The 22,500-nt window shown below is 46.5% G+C and overlaps 4 protein-coding genes across 7 annotated transcripts in view; 2 read left to right on the forward strand and 2 right to left on the reverse strand.

Moving 5' to 3' along the window:
* The window catches only part of med31 (mediator complex subunit 31), a 1,836-nt gene extending 137 nt beyond the window's left edge, over positions 1-1,699 (forward strand). Inside the window, exons 1-4 of the mRNA XM_056595355.1 lie at positions 1-27; positions 288-362; positions 442-538; positions 845-1,699. The exon at positions 1-27 is cut by the window's left edge and continues 137 nt beyond it. Coding sequence (XP_056451330.1) covers positions 6-27; positions 288-362; positions 442-538; positions 845-1,064 — 414 coding nt within the window. The 5' untranslated portion in view covers positions 1-5 and the 3' untranslated portion in view covers positions 1,065-1,699. The remainder of the gene's footprint in view (positions 28-287; positions 363-441; positions 539-844) is intronic.
* A 99-nt stretch (positions 1,700-1,798) lies between these two features.
* On the forward strand, positions 1,799-7,646 carry LOC130386430 (uncharacterized). Of its 3 annotated transcripts, none has more exons than XM_056595353.1 (9): positions 1,799-2,133; positions 3,044-3,254; positions 3,475-3,613; positions 3,972-4,114; positions 4,225-4,277; positions 4,610-4,734; positions 5,716-5,823; positions 6,383-6,592; positions 6,940-7,646. In XM_056595353.1, exons 1-9 carry the CDS (start codon positions 2,130-2,132, stop codon positions 7,249-7,251), a joined length of 1,305 nt encoding a protein of 434 aa, XP_056451328.1. In that variant the 5' UTR covers positions 1,799-2,129; the 3' UTR covers positions 7,252-7,646. The 3 variants fall into 3 exon arrangements, with proteins under 3 accessions (XP_056451328.1, XP_056451326.1, XP_056451329.1); XM_056595351.1 differs by lacking the exon at positions 1,799-2,133 and adding an exon at positions 2,154-2,836; XM_056595354.1 differs by lacking the exon at positions 1,799-2,133 and adding an exon at positions 2,154-2,712 and having other exon boundaries at positions 6,940-7,267.
* A 451-nt stretch (positions 7,647-8,097) lies between these two features.
* LOC130386094 (P2Y purinoceptor 4) lies at positions 8,098-11,247 on the reverse strand. The gene is made up of 2 exons (XM_056594873.1): positions 10,763-11,247; positions 8,098-10,198 (listed from the first exon to the last, which is right to left on the reverse strand). Exons 1-2 carry the CDS (start codon positions 11,245-11,247, stop codon positions 9,268-9,270), a joined length of 1,416 nt encoding a protein of 471 aa, XP_056450848.1. The 3' UTR covers positions 8,098-9,267.
* A 1,792-nt stretch (positions 11,248-13,039) lies between these two features.
* On the reverse strand, positions 13,040-21,673 carry im:7136398 (schwannomin-interacting protein 1). Of its 2 annotated transcripts, none has more exons than XM_056595421.1 (7): positions 21,460-21,673; positions 20,598-20,809; positions 18,817-18,938; positions 18,211-18,289; positions 17,567-17,680; positions 15,820-15,934; positions 13,040-15,511 (listed from the first exon to the last, which is right to left on the reverse strand). In XM_056595421.1, the coding sequence occupies exons 2-7, from the start codon at positions 20,805-20,807 to the stop codon at positions 15,417-15,419; spliced, it is 735 nt and encodes a 244-aa protein (XP_056451396.1). In that variant the 5' UTR covers positions 20,808-20,809; positions 21,460-21,673; the 3' UTR covers positions 13,040-15,416. The 2 variants fall into 2 exon arrangements, with proteins under 2 accessions (XP_056451396.1, XP_056451394.1); XM_056595419.1 differs by having other exon boundaries at positions 15,820-15,937.
* Positions 21,674-22,500: the final 827 nt, after the last annotated feature.

The following is a 22,500-nucleotide window of genomic DNA, read 5'->3' on the forward strand; positions in this document are numbered from 1 at the left end:
TGCCCATGGCAGGCGTTATGGAGACAGGTTTGTGCCATTTATTTTCTTTCTATTGATTAGCGACTGATGAACTGATACAACTGTTCGAGTCGTTCCTGTTACCAATATTTCATATTTCACGTTCTATTTAGCCAAATAATGGCTTAATAGTATTTTATCTTGGGGGCTTTCGTTGCATTAACATGTTTTTTTTTATCCTAAACGAATAAACAACAATAACAATAGACAATGACAATAGTATCTTCGGTGTGTAAATGATGTTCATGTTCATGTGTGTCGGCGAGCAGAGGAACAGTCCAGGAACCGCTTCCAGTCGGAGCTGGAGTTCATCCAGTGTCTGGCTAATCCCAACTATCTCAACTGTGAGTGATTACACACAGAAACACACATCCTTTAATATCTTAAAGAGTGGACTGTTTGCTGAATAACATTTCCCCACAGTTCTTGCCCAGCGGGGATACCTGCGGGAGAAACCTTTCGTCAACTACCTGAAGTACCTGCTGTACTGGAAAGAGCCGGACTATGCAAAGTTCCTCAAGTAGGAATATACATTTCTTTATCAAGGCTTTCTAAAGAAGATAAAAAAAAAAGCGAAGAATAGGTGCTGTGAGAAGAATAGGAATTATCTTCCCAATTGCCCAGATTCAGATAAATGACGTTAGTGTTTCCGCAAAATATTTCCTCCTAGTTTTATGGTTCCACGTTAAGTGAACATATGGTATTTCACAGAAAAGTACAAAAGAAATAAAGAAAAAACAAGTTGTGATATTCTCATAATTCCTACTAGTCCCTGATGACAACCAACCTCCTCCTCCCGCCCCGTCTCTTCCCCCTGCCCGTCCAGGTATCCCCACTGCCTGCACATGCTGGAGCTGCTGCAGTACGAGCACTTCCGCAAGGAGCTGGTGAACGCCCAGTGTGCCAAGTTCATCGACGAGCAGCAGCTGCTGCACTGGCAGCATTACTCCAGGAAGCGCACGCGTCTGCAGCAGGCCCTGGCCGAGCAGCAGCCCACGCAGCAGCAGCAGCAACCGCCAGCGCACGGCAACGCGGCCGCCAAGTGATCTGGGGCAGGGGGGGGGGCGCATGGGCTGTACACACCTAGGGGCCGTCTGGGTTCTAAATGCTAGCTGGGGGGTGGAATCTGAATGCCGAAGATGGCTGTTATTGGCCCATAGATGGTGTTTATGGATTATGTGTGTTTGGGCGACATCACACGTGGTTCTGTGTGTTGACATGTGTGCAAGGTGTGAGGGTGTGAAGGTTACCATGGCAGTAAGGGGTAATAGTGCTTTTTGTATACAGCTGCCTACTCTCCATCAACTGAAGTAGCCGAGAAGGGACACATTATGTACATATGTAAAGATTTGGAAAATGTGCTTGCATTCAGTTAAATCACATGGGTTTAACCATGCGTGCATCACATTTGTGTCACTCTTGTTTTGGTTCAGTGTTGGAAGAATGCAGAGATGATGAAACCTTCATGTACTTGAGAGAGAAATCCCTTTTGGGGAAATCTTGATCTGAGTTCCAGAGAAGCACGGACGAGAGGTTAATTGTTCATTAACGATGTAAATAAACATAAGTGTGTTAGTATGTTTGAAAGTAAAATATGGATGACTTGAGTTTCTTTATTTTTTTCTAGATCGGTGCTATAACTTTTAATAAAAATTAGAATTTCTCTTTACATTTGTGATGATGTAATTTCTATGGACATAGCAAACAAACGATAATTTTAGGTTTGTAAAGTTCAGAAATATATAGTGATGGAAAACTATTGATGTGTTAATGTACTTACAGCAATTCATAAAAGTATTGCTGTAAAGAGTAATATAATATATATAAATATTGTTTTCCAGTGAAATTACTGATATAGCTGGGGGGTTTAACACGTTTGCAAGCATGCATGTATGTAATATGCTGCTCCCCCTGATGGTCTGATCGTAAAGCGCTTATGTCAGCAATCCCCCGCGGCATAACGGACACAACAGATTGAAACCCGCTACCCAAAGGCCATGGCATAGAAATTCTGATGGGTGACCGCAGCAGTCCCGTGGACAAAACCGACACAATACGGCTCTTTAAAGGTTGTTTCGGAGCCTATCGTCCATGCCTGAGATTCCCATAAGATGCGTGAGTAGATGGGTCATTTCGAATCATGGGATCAGAATGTGACAAAGTCGCGATGTGCACTTTTTGCTTGATTTCATGTCTCGATACGCTCTCACTGGGGCGTGTGTCGCTCTTCTGTCATCACGTGTTATATAGTAGGAAGTGGGACTGCTACTACTAGCATTGTGATACCTATAGCCGATTCAGAGTAGCCTGCTGTGACACAGAACAACTATGTGAACTTATTTAATTTGCTCTGCATTGGAGTATACGTCAGTACACATTTGGGTATAGAAACAAAGCAGTACGGTGGTAGGATTCTTGCAAAAGAGATGTTCCACAGTTCCTCCACACGCGATTTCAGACTAGCATCAACATGAGCGGATTCACAACAAAGAACATGTGCACTGCTCAGTGGTTTAAAGTAGCACACGTTTAAAAAAAACTTGACAAATATTCGCTAAATACTACGAACCCTTATTGTCATCCAATGGATAAAGTTGCAAACCGTTTAGCAATGCGTCTTTGTTGTAGGCGAGGTTAGGTCAAGGGTCAAACTACTAGGCAGATACTCCCCCCTCTACCCCTGCAGCTGGGTGGGTGAGTAGTGAGTACATCATGTAACACAGTGCTGAAGTCCTCATGCACACGCACAAATGCACCAGCTCCCGTTAAACTATGTCCTCTGAACTTGAAACGGGTGACAACTCTGACGTCTATTCAGGTACCTCGCTAGTTTTCCTTCTAGAAAAGTAAACGCAGGCTTGTGGTGAACTGTGCGTTGTAGAGTATATTCATAAATAATATCGTTTCATAATGAATGCATTTTGTTTCCAACTAAAACTGATAGGTTGATAGGCCTATGATTCTGAGTAATTAATGTAAAGGCTGAACATTGCTTCTGCCCGCATGCCTCCATCTCTGCTCTCAGTCGGGATGTCCAAGTTGCGGGTGGCCGTGGTGGGTGCCGGGGCCGCCGGTCTGTGCGCGGCGCGACACATCCTGGCCCGCCCGGCGCTCTACGACCCGCCGGTGGTCTACGAACTCACGGAGAACGTGGGCGGAACCTGGTGCTACGAGGAAAGGGTCGGTTGCTACGGCAACGGACATCCCATCCCCAGCAGTATGTACAAGAACCTCAGGTGAGTGTTGTTACTCCGGATCTCTGTAATGTTATTAAAATGGTTGATCTGAAAACAAATACTTTGATACTTTTTTTTGTTACTTTTTTTAGGATTACATTTCATCAGTTTACCCTTTCAATTATATTATTCAATTAAAAGGTCATAATGGAGAATCTGACCGTACATTCGCTCTCATCCATGGAGGTACGATTAGATTTTTATTGCGTCTCTCCGTCAGGACGAACCTTCCCAAAGAGGTCATGATGTTCCCAGACTTCCCCTTCGACGAGCAGCTCCCCAGCTTCCTCCCCCACCAGGAAGTGCAGCGGTACTTGGAGCGCTACTCCCAGAGCCACCAGGTCACACCTCACATCCAGGTAGGGCTCTCCGTCCAACGCTAACGACCCCCTCCCACGCCATCACCTAACGTCAACCAACCTATCAAGACCTTTTCCAATCATTTTGGGAAACTAGTTTAAAGCAGTATTCCCAAGGTTCTCGATGGTTTAGCAATACAGCACTACAGGGTAAACCATTGCAATCCATTGCTGGTGCTTTCTTTAGCGATACATGAACCTGTATTTCATCTTTTACCTGTACATTGATACTTGGTTATGAATGTATGGATACTAACGAAAATTGAACCCTTTCACCCTAAACGGTTATCAGTGTAATGGTACATCTTAACTGACCCTTTCGAACCTTTCTGAACTAATTCTTCCCACCGTTTGTCAGTTTAGCACCGTGGTGGACGAGGTGAAGCCCATCAGCTTGGAGACGGAGGGGGCGGAGCCTAAGACTGTGTGGGAGGTGAAGTCATCGGATAAGGAAGGATCCCAGAAAATGGAACGCTTTGACTCAGTTTTTGTGTGCAGTGGGTAAGATAATGCCTCGGTTACAGTGTTATGAAAGTGTAGTGAACTCTGACCTACAAAAGCCAAACGGTTAATGCTTGTCTGCTTTGTTCTTTTCTTGTCATTGCGTCAAGGCACTATTCAGACCCTTGCCTTCCAGACATCCCGGGAATGGAACACTTTAAAGGTGAATCATCTACATTCTCACACACACACACAAAATGGATTCTGTCCCTCCCTGCACTAATCCCCAGTATAATCTCTGGATAATTAGCCACTTGTATGCACAACAGTGCAACTATGGTCCCTGCCAAGTCGAAAAGATATCATGAATAGTTTGAAGAAAATATAATACAACATAAAAAACGAAAAAAGAATTGCACAAGATTGGAACATGTATCCGACCAAAGTAAGAAATGAAGAGTGTGGAAATTTAGTCTCCGTAGCCTTATTCCATATGCATGAAAAATGTGTTCACTTATTCACTTCAGTGCTCTCTCTGGCGCTCTCTGGCTGTAGGCACAGTGATGCACAGCCACTCCTACAGGGTTCCAGAGCCGTACTCGGGTCAGTCTGTAGTGGTTCTGGGAGCCGGAGCATCTGGTCTGGACATCTCCATGGAGCTGGCCGGGGCCAACGCGCAGGTACCAAACTCTGTCCTCACATTAGCCCAAAACCATGACTAGATTTACCTACGCCTCTCTGTCCTTGACAAAGACTCTCCGCACATTTTGAGCGGGTGCTCAACAGAGGAAGGTCTGAACAGAGACGTAGCGTTCAGCCCCAGCCTCGTGGCTGTGGGGGGGTCCACGGAGTGCCACAGGTAACCCCTTCATTCCTGTGGCAGTTCTGCTCTTTAACTCCTCTCACTACCGGAAGGGAGGGAGTCAATCTGAACTCAGTTCTGTCATTTTGGGGAGACATGAGTGATATGCCGATATACCTGAGAATTCACTTTAGACATTTACTTTACTTAAATTCAGTTAAATATATACTGAGTATTTTATTACGTTTTGCTGTTTTAATGCATGGTTGGTGTGATTTTTTTTTTTATTTTTTATTTTTTTATTCATGCTGCCTTTTTTTCTTTTATAGTGCTGGATTAGTTTATTCTATTCTTATAACTTAATGTACCTGGCTTGAGCTGAGTAAATGTAACAAATCATTTCCTTCGGTATCTGTATCTCAGAACTGTATCCGAATGGTACCTGTATCTGAACCGTACGTAAGGGGTTTGTAAGAAAGAAGGCAGCATTTTAATGAACAGAATGGTTGTCAAGTTGTAAAAGCATGGCCCAGATATTCTTTATTCATCCTGCCCGGTGCCTTCGCTTCGCTTTGAATCAATACCTTACACTTGTGGGCCGAGTGCCTGGTGAAACCCATTGTAAATCCAACTCTGTGTACCCACTGTGTCAACACAAGAAGCACTAGAAAACCATATGCAGTGTTCCTTTTTTAAAAGCATAGTCAACAGTCTATATTTAGAAACAGGCAAAACAAAGAATAGCCTCCTTGTTTCACATCCCACTCGCACTCTCTCTATTGGCTTCAAGTTATCAATGTAAACATGCGCTGCAACCAGAGTTTTAATATGTCTGTGCTGTGTCCCCTTCTCTCTCCAGGTGGTTCTGAGTCACGGGAAACCGCCGTTTACCTTCCCCCTGCCCCCTGGGCTTCGACAGGCCCCCCCCCTCACCAGGGTCAACGAAGACGGAACCTTTTCTTTCCAGGTTACCAGACATTTATCCTGATTCATTCTGATGAACTATTAACTGTTGTGAAGCAGGTACTTTTATCAACCGTGACTAACGGTGACTGAAGGAACATTATTTAGGATCACGTAGGGGTTAGACAGTGAAGACTGACGGGTCATGAAGGAGAAGCTAGGGGTTTTGACAGTGAAGACAGAGGAAAGTCATTTAAGAGCAGGTAGGGATTAGACACTGAAAACCGAGAAAGGTCATTAAGGAGCAGGTAGGGGTGAGACAGTGAAAACAGAAAGGTCATTAAGGAGCAGGTAGGGGTGAGACAGTGAAGAAGGAGATCGGCTTCAGAAGAACTCACACCTTTTGCCTGGGAGTCCAACACACTGACCTAACCGAAACACTCCCCTGCTGTCCATCGATGCTTTTCCATGCACGTTTCAATAAAGGGTATTAGAATACGTGTAATCAAACAAAATGTCTAGCTTGAAGTAACAATGCATCCAACACAAAACCACCCAGAGGCAGCCGATAGCCGCTCCTCCTAGTCGCCCAAACTCACGGTCTAAGATGTTCTTGCCTTCAGGACGGCTCCGGCACCAGGGCCCAGGTGCTGCTGCTCTGCACCGGCTACAACTACACCTTCCCCTACCTGCGGGGGCCGGCGCTGGGCCTGGAGGTCCGGCGGGAGCTGGTGAGCCCCCTGTATCGCTTCCTCATGCCCCCGGCCTTCCCCTCGCTCTTCATCATCGGCGTCTGCAAGCTCATCCTGCCCTTCCCCCACTTCCACTGCCAGGTGAGCTGCGCGCGGGGACACGGGGGTCCCCCACGCGTGTTGGGGCGATTTTAAAGGCCGAGATTGTGGCGCGAGCAGTCGTTGCGCACACCCTTTATGTATCTGATCACAGGCGGTTTAAACGAATGAAACTTAGATATGTACGGAACACGTTTTGTTTAAATAATACTCGTTTGAAAGGTTCGACGGGTCAGGGGTTGATGTCGTCGCCAACTCGTCCAGACTTCCACACGGGGGTCACGGCCCTGAGAAGGCGGGGGATCCCCCTGTGTTAGAGGTCGTCCGTCTGCAGTCCCTCACCTGACCCCCCCCCCCTCCCCTCCCCTCCCCTCCCCTCCCCCCTCCAGGTCCAGTTCGCCCTGCGGGTCCTGGAGGGGGCCGCCCCGCTGCCGTCGGGCCCCCAGATGGAGGAGGAGGTGCGGGAGCACATGGAGGCCCAGCGGCGCCTGGGGGTGCCCAGCAAGCACCTCCTGCGGATCCAGAAGGAGCAGTGGGGGTACTGCCAGGACCTGGCCCGGGACGGGGGGTTCGCCCCCATCCCGGCCGTCACCCGCAGCCTCTACGAGGAGGTGTGGAGGTGCAGGAACGTGCACCCGCAGGACTACCGCAAGGCCAACTACCGGCTGGCCAGTGACACCCAGTGGGTGCTGAAAGACTGACCCCCCCCCCACCCCCCCCCCCCCCCCCCCCCCCCCCCCCCTCCAGTGCCCCTAGGTCTGGGCTAGAGGAGGGCAGTGTGTTGTGTGCGGGACGGTAGGATTCATAATGAGGTGCTAATGCTGGTGGGATCCATGACAGCAGAACTGTGAACAACAACTGTGAGCAATCAAGAAGAAAAGATGGGACGATTTTATACAAATCAAACTGAGGATTTTATACAATATAAACGGAGGATTTTATACAATATACGAGTCCAGTTGACACAGATAGGGTACAAATATACAATGTCTTGTTTATTTTGATTTTGAATATCTCATTGTGTTTTCTCAGGATTTGAATTTTCCAGTTACATTTACTTTTAATTAAAAGCTTTTTAAATAACATTTCAATTCTTCCCATTCAATCGTTTGTCTGCATTGTTCTCTGACGCATCATTATGACTTTATTGTTAAGAAGCTAAACAATATCATTTTATACATATACAATATTAAGTCACTTATCTCCCATCATTGATATTATCATCAGTTTGCCTCACCCAGAATGGTACAATCCCAACATTAAAATAATTAATCAGTTCAACCACTGCGGTCACTTTACAATAAGAGTACATTAATTAACCATTAACTAACAGTTAATTTATGGGCTAGCAATCTTTTAATAATGGTGTTCACGTTTACTAATGGTGTCCTTATGTTCTAAGCTATTAAATTGATAACCATATTAACCTTAAACCTAACTCCTATGCTAATGCTATATCCTAAATATTATTACTGCATTCACTAATTTTAATTACCGTATTGGTCCGAATATAAGACGACCCGACTTTTTCGGACCTATTTCGAGGGGAAAAAAGTCTTATATTCGGACCAATACGGTAATGCTTACCTAATGTATCCTTATTGTAAGGTATTACCCAATTAATTCCCTAAGTTACTCGACCCCAATGCAACATGTGTTCCTCTCAATATTTTTCCTTGATCCCATCATGTATTTATCAAGTTATTACATGACACACATAACTATCCTATAGATATTTCCCCGGTCATTTCTATACATGGAATCAATGTGTTTTCAATGTATTTGTTTCATAGAAGGCTGACATTTCGAGTAGTCCATATTTTATTTTGGTAGTAAACAATTATAACATGTCGTCGTAGTAGTAGTAGTAGTAGCCGTTGTAGTAGTACTAGACTTAGTAGTAGTGGTAGCAGTATTCGTAGACGTAGTAGTAGTAGTAGTAGACATAGTATTAGCAGTAGTCGTAGACATAGCAGTAAACAATACCCTGCTTCCACAACCCAGTATTAGACAACCCCAGTCACATGATCATCAAGATAATTACATAACGCGATGTACAAAAAGGACATTAGGAAATGTCCTGTAGTAGTAAGAGAGTGGCTGTCCTTATTGCCAAAAAGAGGTGACTCAGCAAGGACTGGATGTGTTTTTTATGAATAAGCTGGCGAATGTGTCACCTCCAGATGACCAGATATATAATTAACTTGGCTAATAATTGCTGTCTTCAGAACAACATATGTAAACCATAAACAAGGCACAGAGCCAACTTAAGGCTGTGCTGACCTGGAACTTCCAAACTAAAGGTATGAACTCCAGCTGAACCAGAGGACCAATGAAAAGACGTCCCCGTTTTCACACACTGGCCGTTACATATGAACACGATACACAATTTGAAGCTGACATTTCAACCTGTTTTGCTATCAGAAAACACTTAGAGGGTGCCTGACCTTAAATCAAATTCGACAACTTTGCATGAATTAAACATACAGTGCACCTGTCAAAGGGCCACATAAATCCAGCTTCACCAGTCTAGGAAACCATCTCCGCTATAGCAAACCATGCTACGCTACCTTGACTGTATCTGGTTTATTTAGGGGGGTTATTGACCTGCACTCAAGGCTATCACTAATAGTGTGCTAATGGCCCATTAATAAACCGTTGCTTTGTTGTCCTTGCTGCATAATCTACAATCACTTCCTCTTATGCCGCACTTCCTCTTAGAAGATAACCCTGGAAGACTTGGACTCGTTCTCCAACCTCATCTCTCTCTCCTCCCTCTCCCTCCTCTCCCTCCTCTCCCCCCTCTCCTCCCCCTGCGGCTCCTCCTCCCCGGCCGCCCCCTCCTTCTTCAGGATCTTCAGGGGCCACCAGAGGGCCCCGTTGCGCCGGTCGGGGTGCGGCCGCGAGGGCCCCTGGGCCGAGCAGCACGGGGGGCCCTTGTCCCCCGTCAGGAAGTAGAGCAGGGCGTTGAGCCAGGCGTTGCAGGAGGCCAGCGGGCGCGTCACCTTGTAGCAGATGGACACGGCCTTCATGGCGTTGCAGCTGCCCGCCTGGCCGCGCCGCAGCAGCAGGAACAGCGTCCGCGTCACGTGGAACGGCAGGAAGCAGAGCGCGAACAGCAGCGTGATGGTCACGATGGTCTTGATGGACTTGCGCCGCCGCCGGATGTAGTGGGAGTGCTGGGAGCCCGAGATGGACACCGAGGTGCGCTCCCGGGCGCCGCTGGAGCCCAGCCCGCCGTCCCCCGACACCACCCCGTCCTCGTAACCCCCCACGGAGCTGGGCGGCGAGCGCAGCGTCCGGAAGATGGTGCGCACCACCTGGGAGTAGCACCACGCGATGATGCTGAAGGGCACGAAGAAGCCCAGCAGGTGGAGCACCATGCCGTACGGGACGTAGTCGGAGAACTCCTCGTCGATGGCGTCGTCCCAGCAGTTGATGTAGCCCTCCGGGAGCCCGGTGGCGTTGCCCAAGGCCCCGCCCGCCCCGCCCGGGACGTCCGACCGGGCGACGAAGCCCGTCTGGGCGAAGCGGAAGATGGGGCAGGTGAGGATGAACACCACCAGCCACACCAGCACACAGGTGCTCTTCACGGCCCTTTTGCTCTCCAGGGTAATGGTCCTCATGGGGTGGCAGATGCCCAGGTACCTAGGGACACCCCAGGGCCAAGGGAGGGATGGGTGATGAATTAGAGAGAGGATCGATGAGTTCCGATAACTCGCCGTTAAAACGCAAATCGCTAGGAATTAGGTCTAAAACTCTGCTAACTGGCAAAAAAGGATGGTTTTGCATTCAAAACCATTCAAGTGGATTCTCGTTACAGCTCAGATGCTCGGACCACGTGAACGGCTGTTGACTAGCAAGGCACTTCGGCCAGAAGGTCACGGCAAATTCTTCTGACTCACCTGATTGCTCCTCTGTTAATTATTCATCGTGGTTCTTGATCTCCTCATGTCCGACCCAGAAGGACATTGCATAGGCTGATAGGAACTCCTAAAAATACCCCCTGATTATACCTCGTCTCAGCCCCAACAGCAACACAACAGCACGGTTTAAACGGTAGAAGACTAAGGCAAACGCAGCAAGAGCAGGACCAAAAACAAATAGGAGAGGCTGTATTCCTCTATCGCTACAATCAAAGAACTCACGATCCTGGAGCAACACTCCTCATCAAACCTTTCACCGTGGAAGGGGGGGGGGGGGGGTTCTCACCTGTGTACGGAGATGCAGGTGAGGAAGAAGATGGAGCAGTAGAGGTTGAAGTAGAACAGGAAGCGCACCAGACGGCACATGAAGTCCCCAAACACCCAGTGGTCGTGCAGCATGTAGCTGGCCACCAGGAAGGGCAGCGACAGGCCGTACATCAGGTCGGTGGTGGCCAGGTTCACCATGTAGATCAGGGAGGTGTTCCAGCGCCGCCCGCCTCCGCCGCCGCCGCCGTTGCCGCCGCCGTTGCCGCGGCGACGGCAGCCCCCGTGGTGCCGGCAGGAGCGCAGCAGCACCACCGAGTTGAGCGTCACGCTGAAGAGGAAGGTGAGCGAGTAGCAGACGGGGAGGAAGACGTATTTGTAGGACTCGTCGATGCTGCAGGCGGCGGCGGAGGTGGGAGAGGAGGAGGAGGAGGAGGTGGGGGAGGAGGCGGTGGAGGAGGAGGGGTACGGCGTTGCAGTGATGTTGGAGGCTCTGATCATCCCCATCGTCCACTCGCTGTTCTGGCCTGTCCTGGATCGTCACATCGTCCTCTGGGCTCTACTCGACTCCCTGCAGGCCAGACAAGGCGGACGACCTCGATGTTAATTGTCTGTAAAATGGTTTTGTATATCTATCTATCTCTCTATTTATCGTTCTATCTTTTGGTCTGCGGCTGGATTTCGGACCATGTCGTTGGTGGTCTTGGACGAGTGAGAGCACTGTGGCAAGAAAGGGTAGAGAGTAAGTCATTAGTTAAGAAACGCTCATCGACAATGTGCCGGTGTTTTGCTGATGCGGCATAAGTCTCGCTCAGTTACTCGCACAATCATTAACATTGTCTTTTTTTTCCGGAAACCCAGTGTTTGTTCATAGTATGTTCCAAATTATAACTACGGTTGGATTCAAGTCCATAGTACCCGGTGCATGAATGAATGGGAACCTGCTCACTGTCAAGCTCTTCATTATTGCCACATACCTTTAACACACAAAGTTCCTGACAAAAGTACAAAAGTTGTGTTATAAAAGCATCATAACATTTTCCATTGGAATCAATGTCTAGTAACCATGCCATTAATGTTTGATGTAAGCACTGCACGAAGTCCAACAAGTCCAGTGGCCACCAAATTAATCTCTGAGCTGATAACCTTTTGATGCTCTGATGGACTGAACACTCTGCTTATAACACATCCTGCATGTCCACAGAACATGACCTTTTAAAAGCATAATGGGCCAGGCTCCTATTAACCTGTTTATAGCATCTGGGCCGGTTGGTGGAAGCTCTCGAACCGCTGCTATGCCCTTCAGCGGTTCTGTGAATAATTGATGAGCATACATTCAGGACCAACTGCAGGAGAGTAACCCAATACAGGCTGCAGGGATGGAGCCTGCGTCTCCGCAGCCCACCAAACCCATCCAACAGACAGGACGATGCCTTAATTAAAACTTTGTCCGTCTAGGACTGGCCTGCCCAATAGCCTACTGGTTAAAACCATTGTTTAGTGAACGGCTGGAGATTGGGAAAATGGATTTCGATCTGAAATACAATTTAGTGGCATAATTTGATCATAAGCATGTTGTATTATTATTATTATTACTGTTATTATAATAACTATTATTATTATTTATGTATTATTAGTATTTTTTAACAGACTGTCTGGGGTAGGCCTAACTGGAATACGTTAAAGCAGACATTATAATTTAATAATTTAAAGTCATCAACTGTCCATCTTATCCTTGATGAATTTCTTCTCATTTTGCGCATTAACGTTAACTAGTCGTGGTTGGAATATATCGGTTATATTGCCTCAAAGTGGACATTGGGTCCAAAAGTTTTTTTTTTGTTATTTACCATGTTATTTACCTACCCGTGTCTGAGAGGAATGCCAATGAAATATTGAGTCAGGGAAAATCTTCGTGAAGGTAGAAAATCCTCGTCTTTGCGTTTAATTGATCCCAACAAACCCTGTAAACGAACGCTGCGATTGGCTATAACCCTTTTTTCTCTTAATTGCCTCCTTCGGTCTATTGCGCGTGGCTCCTGCTGTCCAGCTCCTTCCACGTGCGGTTGTTTGTCGTTCTTTCCTCTGATGGTCATCTGCAGGTACGACCACTCTGTCTCTCTCTCTCTGTGTCTCTCTCTCTCTTTCTCCCTCAGTCCTACTCTATTCTGTTTGTTCTCCTCAGCGTTTCCCCCGCCGTTAGTGGCTCGTGCTTAATTAGCTACGCGCGTGCTAAAGGCGCGCGGATTGGTTACGCATTGTGACGCGCACGTCAGGCACGAGCAGAGATTTAAGAGCCGTTTATTTAAACACGCGGCTGAGATGTGTGCTCAGGCGTCAGGTAGCACTGGTATGAATAAACACAGTAAAGACGAGGAACAATAAAGATTCGGATGACATTTATTAAATACAAAAAAGGTATCAGGAAGAAATTCCCTAATGGCAAAATGAGTAGCCTAATAATTAAAACATTTACAACTTGGACCACGTAGGCTAAACGATGGAGCAGCGTCATGGTTTCCCCTGTTAGTCGATGTTGTTATGAAAACACTTTTGATACAAGATTAAAAGATGGGGTCGCTTTTGAGGCACAGCATTTGATTAATATTTAGTTTTGAGTCACAGAGTTGGATTAATATTTAGTACAAATAAATGTATCTAAACGTGCATTAAAGTTAAGGTCACTTGGGTTTTTTCATACGACAAAAGCAATACCATAAGCTATTGCATTGATTTTTTTTCAGAATTTATATTTCTGAACATTCCCTTTGAATACAAAAATAAATACTAGTAATACAGTGGCCTTATATTCCATAACCTTAAATACAGCATGAAATAAAATAAACTTCCTGGAGAGCTACAATTAAATTCAGTTTAGTTACAATTTTGAGTCATGAACTCCATAATAAGCTTCTGTTTTGTGGCTGCAACCTTTATCCAAAATCTATATTTGAGTGGAGATTACCGTTTTACTATAATCGCATAAAATCCTAATTTAACTTCCTAAATCCGGTAAAACATAATTGATGTAACTTCATAATACTGTAGCGTTTGGCAATAGAACCTACACTTACATAACACATACATAAGCAAAATATATAAACCTCAAGATGTTATAATTTAAGTTAGCTCTCATTATGTAGTCTATCAGACCAGAGGAATAGTAGAATAAAGGTTAATTCAAGGTCATCGCACATTCAGATCCCTCTAAGATAAAGTAACAGTCTGGATGTATAGGGCCAGCGGCCAAACCGCTCATTTTCTCATGATGTGTAATAAATAGCTCTTAACTGCGGAGATCTATTGCTTTCAAGCAGCCCTTGGCTCACAATGTGGTATGTCAAACTATCAGTAAACAATAAAGTATAATGACAATAATGGCTTTCAGAAATGCGTGCCTGAATGTGTGATGTACTGATGGTTGTGTGTGGTTCGGTGTGTAATACTGAAAGTGTTCCTGTATATATGCTCGTCTCGATGGATGGTGACTGGGAACTCGTCCTGGCACTTATGCATATTAGAATTCATGGCAAATTCAGGAATTGTAAGGAAAAACAAAAAATAAAACACAAGCTGCTGACATTTGATCGATAGATCAATAGACTGTTATTGCATTCTTTGGGAGGGAAAAATAAAATTCCCTTTGTCATGTTTTTTGTTTCCTCTCCATTATTAGTCCTCCACTCTGTCCTGTCTTGCATAAACACTTGAGTTATTCATTATTCCAACTTCATTTCCTCATTACCTGTGACATCACTTCCCTGATTAAGAACAACAAGGTAGAATGTGAGGCACAGCTTATTAGTCAGAGCACGACACAGCGCCATGTGTCTCTGAATATGTAGTGACCGTGGATGTCCCCGGAGTCGCTCGGCAGGGAGAGCGAGGCACTCGCGCTGCCGCGGTTGGACGCGCCGCTCCGCTGGAGAGCTGTAGGTCAACGGGGGGAGTATGGCACAAGTACACCGTATGTTTTCCGTCTCTGTAAAGCTCATGACGTAGAGCATGGCTCTAAAGGTGGTTAGCTCAGTTAGGGTCCCAAGCTGGCGAATCAGGCAAAATGTGGAGGAGAAGTAAACCGTTCCATTCAATAGGTTTGACCTCCACGTGCATATTAATATAGTGTTAGATCTTCTTGCTGAACTTGTGCAAAGTATCCAAGATGTAAACGACAAGGCGTCCATAGCGTGTGTGTGTGTGTGTGTGTGGGCAACGAGATCCATACGAGTCACAGTTTGAGCCACCATGTGGCTGGCATCCCTATTCCGTGCTTCCTTTTCCTTTCCCCTCCACTGGGGGTTCGTGTGTCCGGTTCACTTCTTTCTCCACACCACCACTGGGGGACTCAGGATGTCCAAGTCGATACCGTGGCTACGTCACTTCCTGTTTACCTGAGTATCACAACATACGTTTTTCTGTTTCTGAAGCGTGGATCCTTGTCGTGTCACCCGGAGGACGGTGAATTAAGAGCCAGAGAGTTTTTTAGAGCCTTGATTTGCCGATAAAAACAAAACCTCCCTGGACCAATGGGAGACGAGTATGCTGATGGACCAATAGGAGTCTCCGTCCTCTGGGGTTTCTGCTCCGCGAGGCCCTCAGCGCCGCCATGCAGGCGGGGGGTAGTGGCGTGGGGGGGGGGCGCGGTCAGGTGGTGGGTGTGTCCCGCCCCCCCGGCTCTATGTCAGGTCCTGCACGTCGAGGAGCATGGCGTCCTGCTTGGTCCTCAGCTGGTCTCTCACCAGCAGCTGAGACACCAGCTCAGAGCTCAGCTCTGGAGAGGGGAAACACACACACACACACACACACACACACACACACACACACACACACACACACACACAAATACACACACACACACACAGTGACACACCGTGTCACTGGAAAACTGTGTGTCACACTGTCACACAGGACACAGTGTGTGCATGTGTGCCAGGGTGAGTGTGCGTATGTGTGTGCGCACAGGTGGGTGCGTGCAGGTGTATGTATGCGTGTGTGTTTATGCGTGTGTGCCTGTGTGTGTCAGTGTCAGTGTGTGTGTGTGTGTGTCTGCGTGTGTGCGGCGAGTGTGTGTGTGCGCACCATGTATGTCTTGTTGGAGGGATGCCTCCAGGGCTCTCAGCTGTTGCATGGAGCAGTTGTGCAGTTCAGGAAGTTCCAGATGCTTCCGCTGGGCCACAATGCTACCGCTGGCCAGCTGCTAGAGAAACACACACACACACACACACACAGACACACATAAGGTCTCCAATTTCACGTAAACGCTCTTTGGACACAAAAACTATAGTGGCGGCTGGTAGTTTTTAAAGTGAGGGAGGAAGGACTGCGGGAGGAAGGACTGCTACCAGTAAGCCCTGAGTACCTAGTAAACCATGTAGCACCCACAACACTGACGTTGCCATTACTTTTGGTGATCTCGATTTTGCGGTCTACCTTTTTCTTTGGTCGCTAACTTAGCACTGTAACTCAATGAATGGAATGCTTTGTGTAATTAAACATGAACAATGTCCTCTGTTTCCAATGTTTCCATTGTACACTTTATTCGCAAATGTTAGAATCTCGTTATCCTTCAGATGATTTCACCTGCTTTGCGTGAGCGGCAATGCAGGCAGGGTTTGTTTGTTATCGACAGCGTTGCCAGATTGGGTAAATTTCCCGCCCAATGATAATTTTCCCAGCCTAAAGAGGTTAAAAGTAGCCCAATTGGGTGGGAAATCTGCCCAATCTGGCAACACTGCTCACCAGCCAGGGATCCTGCTGATTGGTTCATAGCGCAACGCGAATAGATTTTTGCGCGAATCAGACGCCTGTAAGGTCCCACCCACTCAGAGGAGGACTTTCCTCCTCTCTCCCATTGAAACCCATGTTATTCACCGGCCGCCAGTACTTTCTGGGAAATGAATGGGAGTCAACGGAGGCTGAGGGGGGACCTTCCTCCCTGAAGTAATTGTCAAAAGGCGATAGGGGGTGCTAATGTCCCTTTACCCAGGGAAACAAACATTATATATTCAAAGGCATTAAAGTAGTCATATTTAAGGGCATTAATTCATTACAGTAGTCTGGGCAATCTACATTTTTTATTTTCAACAATGTTAAGGAGGATCTTCCTCCCTCTCCTCAATGGAGAAGCCTCCATATACATATATCTTTGTACATTATACGTAAATATTAACGTACACACACTGTACAGATTGGGAAGGACAGAACTATACAGATTCTGTCCTTTTAAGAAAGAAATGTATGTAATGTATGTATGTATGTATGTATGTATGTATGTATGTATGTATGTATGTATCTATCTATCTGTCTGTCTGTCTGTCTGTCTGTCTGTCTGTCTGTCTGTCTGTCTGTCTGTCTGTCTGTCTGTCCTGTCTATCAGTCTGCCCATTCGTTAAGCCAGGCTTACTCTATTGTGCCTTCATAACTCTCTCTCTCCCTCTCTCCTCCCTCCCTCCCTCCCTCCCTCCCTCCCTCCCTCCCTCCCTCCCTCCCTCCCTCTCTCTCTCTCTCTCTCTCTCTCTCTCTCTCTCTCTCTCTCTCTCTCTCTCTCTCTCTCTCTCTCTCTCCTCCTCCCCCCCCCCTCCCTCTCTCTCTCTCTCTCTCTCTCTCTCTCTCTCTCTCTCTCTCTCTCCTCCCCCCCCCCCTCCCTCCCTCCCTCCCTCCCTCTCTCTCTCTCTCACTCTCTCTCTCCCCCCCCCCCCTCCCTCCCTCCCTCCCTGCCTCCCCTCCCTCCCTCCCCCCTCTCTCTCTCTCTCTCTCTCTCTCTCTCTCTCTCTCTCTCTCTCTCTCTCTCTCTCTCTCTCTCTCCCTCTCTCCCTCCCTCTCTCACCTCCTTCCCCCTCTCCTCGGCCACCAGGTTATCTCTCAGCGCCCTCAGTGCTGCGGTCACCTCGTCTTTCAGACCCGAGGGATGGGAACCAATGCCGCCTGCCCCCGGGGAAACCTGCCCCAACAACAAAACAACAACAACAACAACAGTATGATCTATCAACTGTAAACTGTGACAGAAATGGTGTGTTCACAAAGATATAATGGTTGGTTTCTGACCCAAACGTAGCTCTGAATTATGTTTCTAACAGTGCAGCGTGTGTGTGTGCGTTCGTGTGCTTGCGTGTGCGCAGAGGGCTCTGTCGAAATACTCAAACTTTCCCACGTTCCCCCCAATGCACGGCTGACTGCAACCGGTCAGCAGTATTACATCAGTATCTGGTATCTGAAAATATTTAGTATCTGTCAAATATGGACTATTGTGTCCAGCTCCCTGATATTTAAAAATGAACCAGTTTGAAGCAAGACTTGCTGAGATTGTGAGCAGGAGATGCCTGGCATCATTGAATGAACTGCCTGCACATTAAATCACACGTTAAATCATAGTATTCCACAGCCTTTTCCCTCTCCCTTCCGCCGGCCTGTGCGAACACGCCAGGCTGGAAGCCGTTAGTGAGTAGCTAACGCTTGAGAGCGGTGACTGACCCTGGCACTGAAGCCCTCCTCTTCATCACTGTCGCTGTCGTTGATGAAACACAGCTGCAGGTTCTTGTGGTTGTGAAATCTGTTGGTGTTGAGAAAGAGACAGGCATAGCCAAAGTTAGATTCAGTTTCATCTAGCTGACGTTCTCAGGAAGGAAATAGTCTGTTTCAGTAAGAATGGAATCGGAATGCCAGGTGGCAAAAGCTTGTCAATATTTCCAGTTAAAATGTCCAATGATAAGGTGGTCGCGAATAACAAATCCGTTGTGGTAACTTCGCTACTTGATCCTGTATGTTATTAAAGCTGTTATGGCAAACAGAATAAAAAACAGAAAAAGAAATGCATTATTTAGTTACCCTTTAAAAGTTTAAAGAGATACACAAAGCATGCTTTTGGATTTCAATCTCTACCTTACTAGGTCAACTATTGGTATTCCCTGCAAAAAGTTTGATTGTACAGTCCTCAACACATGCATAGGCAACCTATTGAAATCCAAAAGCATGCTTTTGTATTATTAGGTTTCAGTTATAAAAAATAACCCCTAAAAATTGGCTCTAAACACAAGGCATTAAAAGATGATAAACCCTCCGTGTTGTTGTGTTCTTTACCGGGAAGTGACGACGGAGACGCGACACCTCCGGCCCTGGTCCTCCTCCCGGTCGCCCCAGGGGGCTCGCCACAGCTCCCCACGCCGCTCCTCCTCTCTCTCCCCCGGGAAGGAGCTACCGCTCTGGGACACAACGGAGGACAGGTCAGCCTCTAAAACATACAAGCTCAATACGAGGTCCACCTCCGCTGGTAAAACATACAACCTCAATATGAGGTCAGCCTCTAAAACATACAACCTCAATATGAGGTCAAACTCTAAAACATATAACTTCAATACGAGGTCAGCCTTTAAAACATACAACCTAAATACGGGTCAGCCTCTGAAACATACAACCTCAATACAAGGTCAGCCTTTAAAACATACAACCTCATTACAAGGTCAACCTCCGCTGGTAAAACATACAACCTAAATACGTGGTCAGCCACTAAAACATATAACTTCAATACAAGGTCAGCCTTTAAAACATACAACCTAAATACGTGGTCAGCCACTAAAACATACAACCTCAATACAAGGTCAGCCTTTAAAACATACAACCTCAATACGGGGTCAGCCTCAGCTGCTAAAACATGACTTTAAAACAAAGTCAGCCTCCACTACTGAATTATACAACCGCAATACAGAGTTATGTCTTCAATGCCTGGTATAATATTCTTACGCTTATGTTTTTTTAACTCTAGGGGTCCCTTTAGTTAACTGCAACACAGACTTAAAAGCGAACACATTAAGGAAATGTGTTATATATAGCCAAAGCAGGTCACAAGGGGGGTGAAGAGGCCAACAGGAGGAGACACTGTTGTTTTTGGGCCTTTGTATGTGCCTTCAGTGTGTGTGTGTGTGTGTGTGTGTGTGTGTGTGTGTGTGTGTGGCTGCTATAACCTCCACTGTGCCACACAGCACACACCCACTACCCTAACAGGTACTGTAATCATTTGCACGTTAACACCGTTAAATGTGCGGTTTTGTTGCCGAAAAATGCAGAAGTGAGCAAGATTTTAAAGATTAAAAACCCAAAGAACTCCCCCTCACTCCATTAATTTCTCCGCCATTGAGGAGCCTTCACACACCTGAGATCGAAAGGCAAGATGGATTCCGGTAACCAATCAGGGAAGGGATTCCCTCATTGGTCGGAAATGAGCTGGGAGCGGATTAAAATCTAAACGGTCGGGCAAAGTGGCGGGCGCAACCAACTCGAATCAGATATTCTCAGAGTATTTCCCTGATTGATGCCTATGGTATTTCTAACCAAATACACTCAAATGCTAGCTCTTACATTGTACTTACACCTAACTTAACACTTTTAAGGCCTAACATATGTCAGCAAAACATACACTACACAATACGTTTGCAAGATTTCAGAGGAACCCCTTTTCTGTATCTTTGCTATTCTGGTGATGCTCTTACATTTCTAAATAGACACCTGTTATATTAGTACAATAGGACTCCCTCATTGATCTACACAGTGAATAGATCTGCTAACCATGTTAAAAGTTGTTGACCACATGACCAACTGATCCGAATCCCTTCAGGTTACTGTCGCGATCAATCATTACCCACCAGAGGGAATCGAACACAGAAGCCTGTGTATATTCCTTACCGTTAAGCTCTGCAATTACAGAGAATCGAAACCAGAACCCTGTTAAAACTCTTTGATGTTCCATCATTAAAGAGGATTGAACCCGGGACCCCTGTCAACCGTCCCGTCATGTTCCATCAGTACACAACACAGGGAATCAAACCCAGAACCCCTGTCAGCGTGGGTCTGTGTGTGGGGCTCACCTCTGCTCTCTCCCTCTTCTGTTGCTCCTGTTTCTCCAGCTCCGCGATGCGCAGGCTGAGGTCCTCCCAGTGCATGATGGGAAGGTGCTGGTCGCCCAGGGAAGTCAGATAAGGATCTCCCGATCCCTCTTCCTGGTCTTCTTTGGGGAGATGTCGCCCGTCGTCGTCCTTCTCCTCCGTTGTCTCTTCCTCTGTGGACCCTACCTCCATCTCTTAGAGAGGCACATGAGTTACACACCAAATTAGCAATGCGAAGTGTTTGTATGTATGTTTCACATGTGTGTATGTGTGTCCACTTGTGTACGAATTTGTATGTGTGCGTGTGTTTGTGTGGTGTGTCCGCTTGTGTGTGTGCGTGTGTGTCCCTGTTTGTGTGTTTGTCCGCGTGTGTGTCCCTGTTTGTGTGTTTTTCCGCGTGTGTGTGTGTGTGTGTGTGTGTGTGTGTGTGTGTGTGTGTGTGTGTGTGTGTGTGTGTGTGTGTGTGTGTGTGTGCGTGTGTGTGTGTACACGTAGGTACTTAAGTATGTGACTACAAATGCATGCCTGGCGTATCGATCTGTCTGGCGGACTTCACGAAAAATCCATTCTGTCGCAGTAATTCAAACTCAAGAAAATCGATCGACTCAGTCCTGCACTGCAGTTGCCGTGATGGTAACTTAACTCCGTTGACGGCGGTAACTTTTTACAACTGTCAATTTATTAACGAAATTTAAAAGATTATTAATATCACTTATTATAGAAGTCAGAACACGTGTGTTAATATAAATAACATGCGATCCATATCGTTATAAATCCGTCAAGAGGATAAAACAGGGACGACTATTTAGTATACAATGTGAGTGTTGGGAAGGTCGGTTCTTACTCAATCGTATCCATGTAGGCCTATATCTGATAGTTCCGACATGGAGCAGTAGCCTACTCCTTCTGCAGTCTCTCTCAAAGTCTCTGCGTGTTTTATTATCACGCCGTGGGTTCTCTCGTCGTCTCCTAGTGAACAGCGTTAAGTAGCCTTCTCCCTTGAACTTTCCCTAAACAAGTATGGGAAACACCCTCTAGAAGGCAGGCCATTCTCTTTCCTCCCCCCACAACACCCCACCACCCCACCACCCTCCTTCCCTCCCTCCTTCCTTGGCCGCATTCCCAATGTTTAACCTTATCCTCCGAAGAGCTCCTCCGGTCCTTTGGAGACCATGTGGTGTTCAGACACCACGAGAAATTACGGGTTTCCCGCTATATAATTCACCCGGACGACGCCGCGCCAGATTCCTCACATCTCTGACATTTCAGTGGCGCGCACTGCTTATTGAAAGCGCACGGGTGCGGCCTGACGTCCTCCCGGGAACGGACGAAGTTTAGGATGCGCAGCGAAGGGGTTAAGAATGCAGCCGGCGGTATCCAGTTTCACGATTTTTCTAGATGACTAAAACCAGATGGTAGATTTCTGTCTCATGGAAGAAAGAGGATCATGGTCAATAACGTGTGATCGATTCATTTTAAAGTATAGTAGCCTACCCTAGACCTGGATGAAGTATGCAATGTGTTGACATCAATATATAAACACTTTAATCCCAAGTCTGCTGCTCAAAGAAATGTCCGGCCACTTATTCTGTGATACCGTATGCCGTTTTGTAAGAAATAATGAGAAGCGTTTATTTAGGCCTTAATTTCTTAACTAAAAACTTTGTTTCTTGTTTGTTTGAACGTCTTTCACTTCGTGTGTGGTGTGTGCTATATATATATATATAGAGAGAGAGAGAGAGAGAGAGAGAGAAAGAGAGAGAGAGAGAGAGAGAGAGAGAGAGAGAGAGAGAGAGAGAGAGAGGGCTGCTTTTCAATATTGTGTATATGTATAAGATAAATACATATTGTGTATGTATGTATAAGCTAAATACATAAACATTAA

This window comes from Gadus chalcogrammus, chromosome 7 (assembly GCF_026213295.1).
Source record: "Gadus chalcogrammus isolate NIFS_2021 chromosome 7, NIFS_Gcha_1.0, whole genome shotgun sequence".
In the NCBI taxonomy this organism is placed as follows: Eukaryota; Metazoa; Chordata; class Actinopteri; order Gadiformes; family Gadidae; genus Gadus; species Gadus chalcogrammus.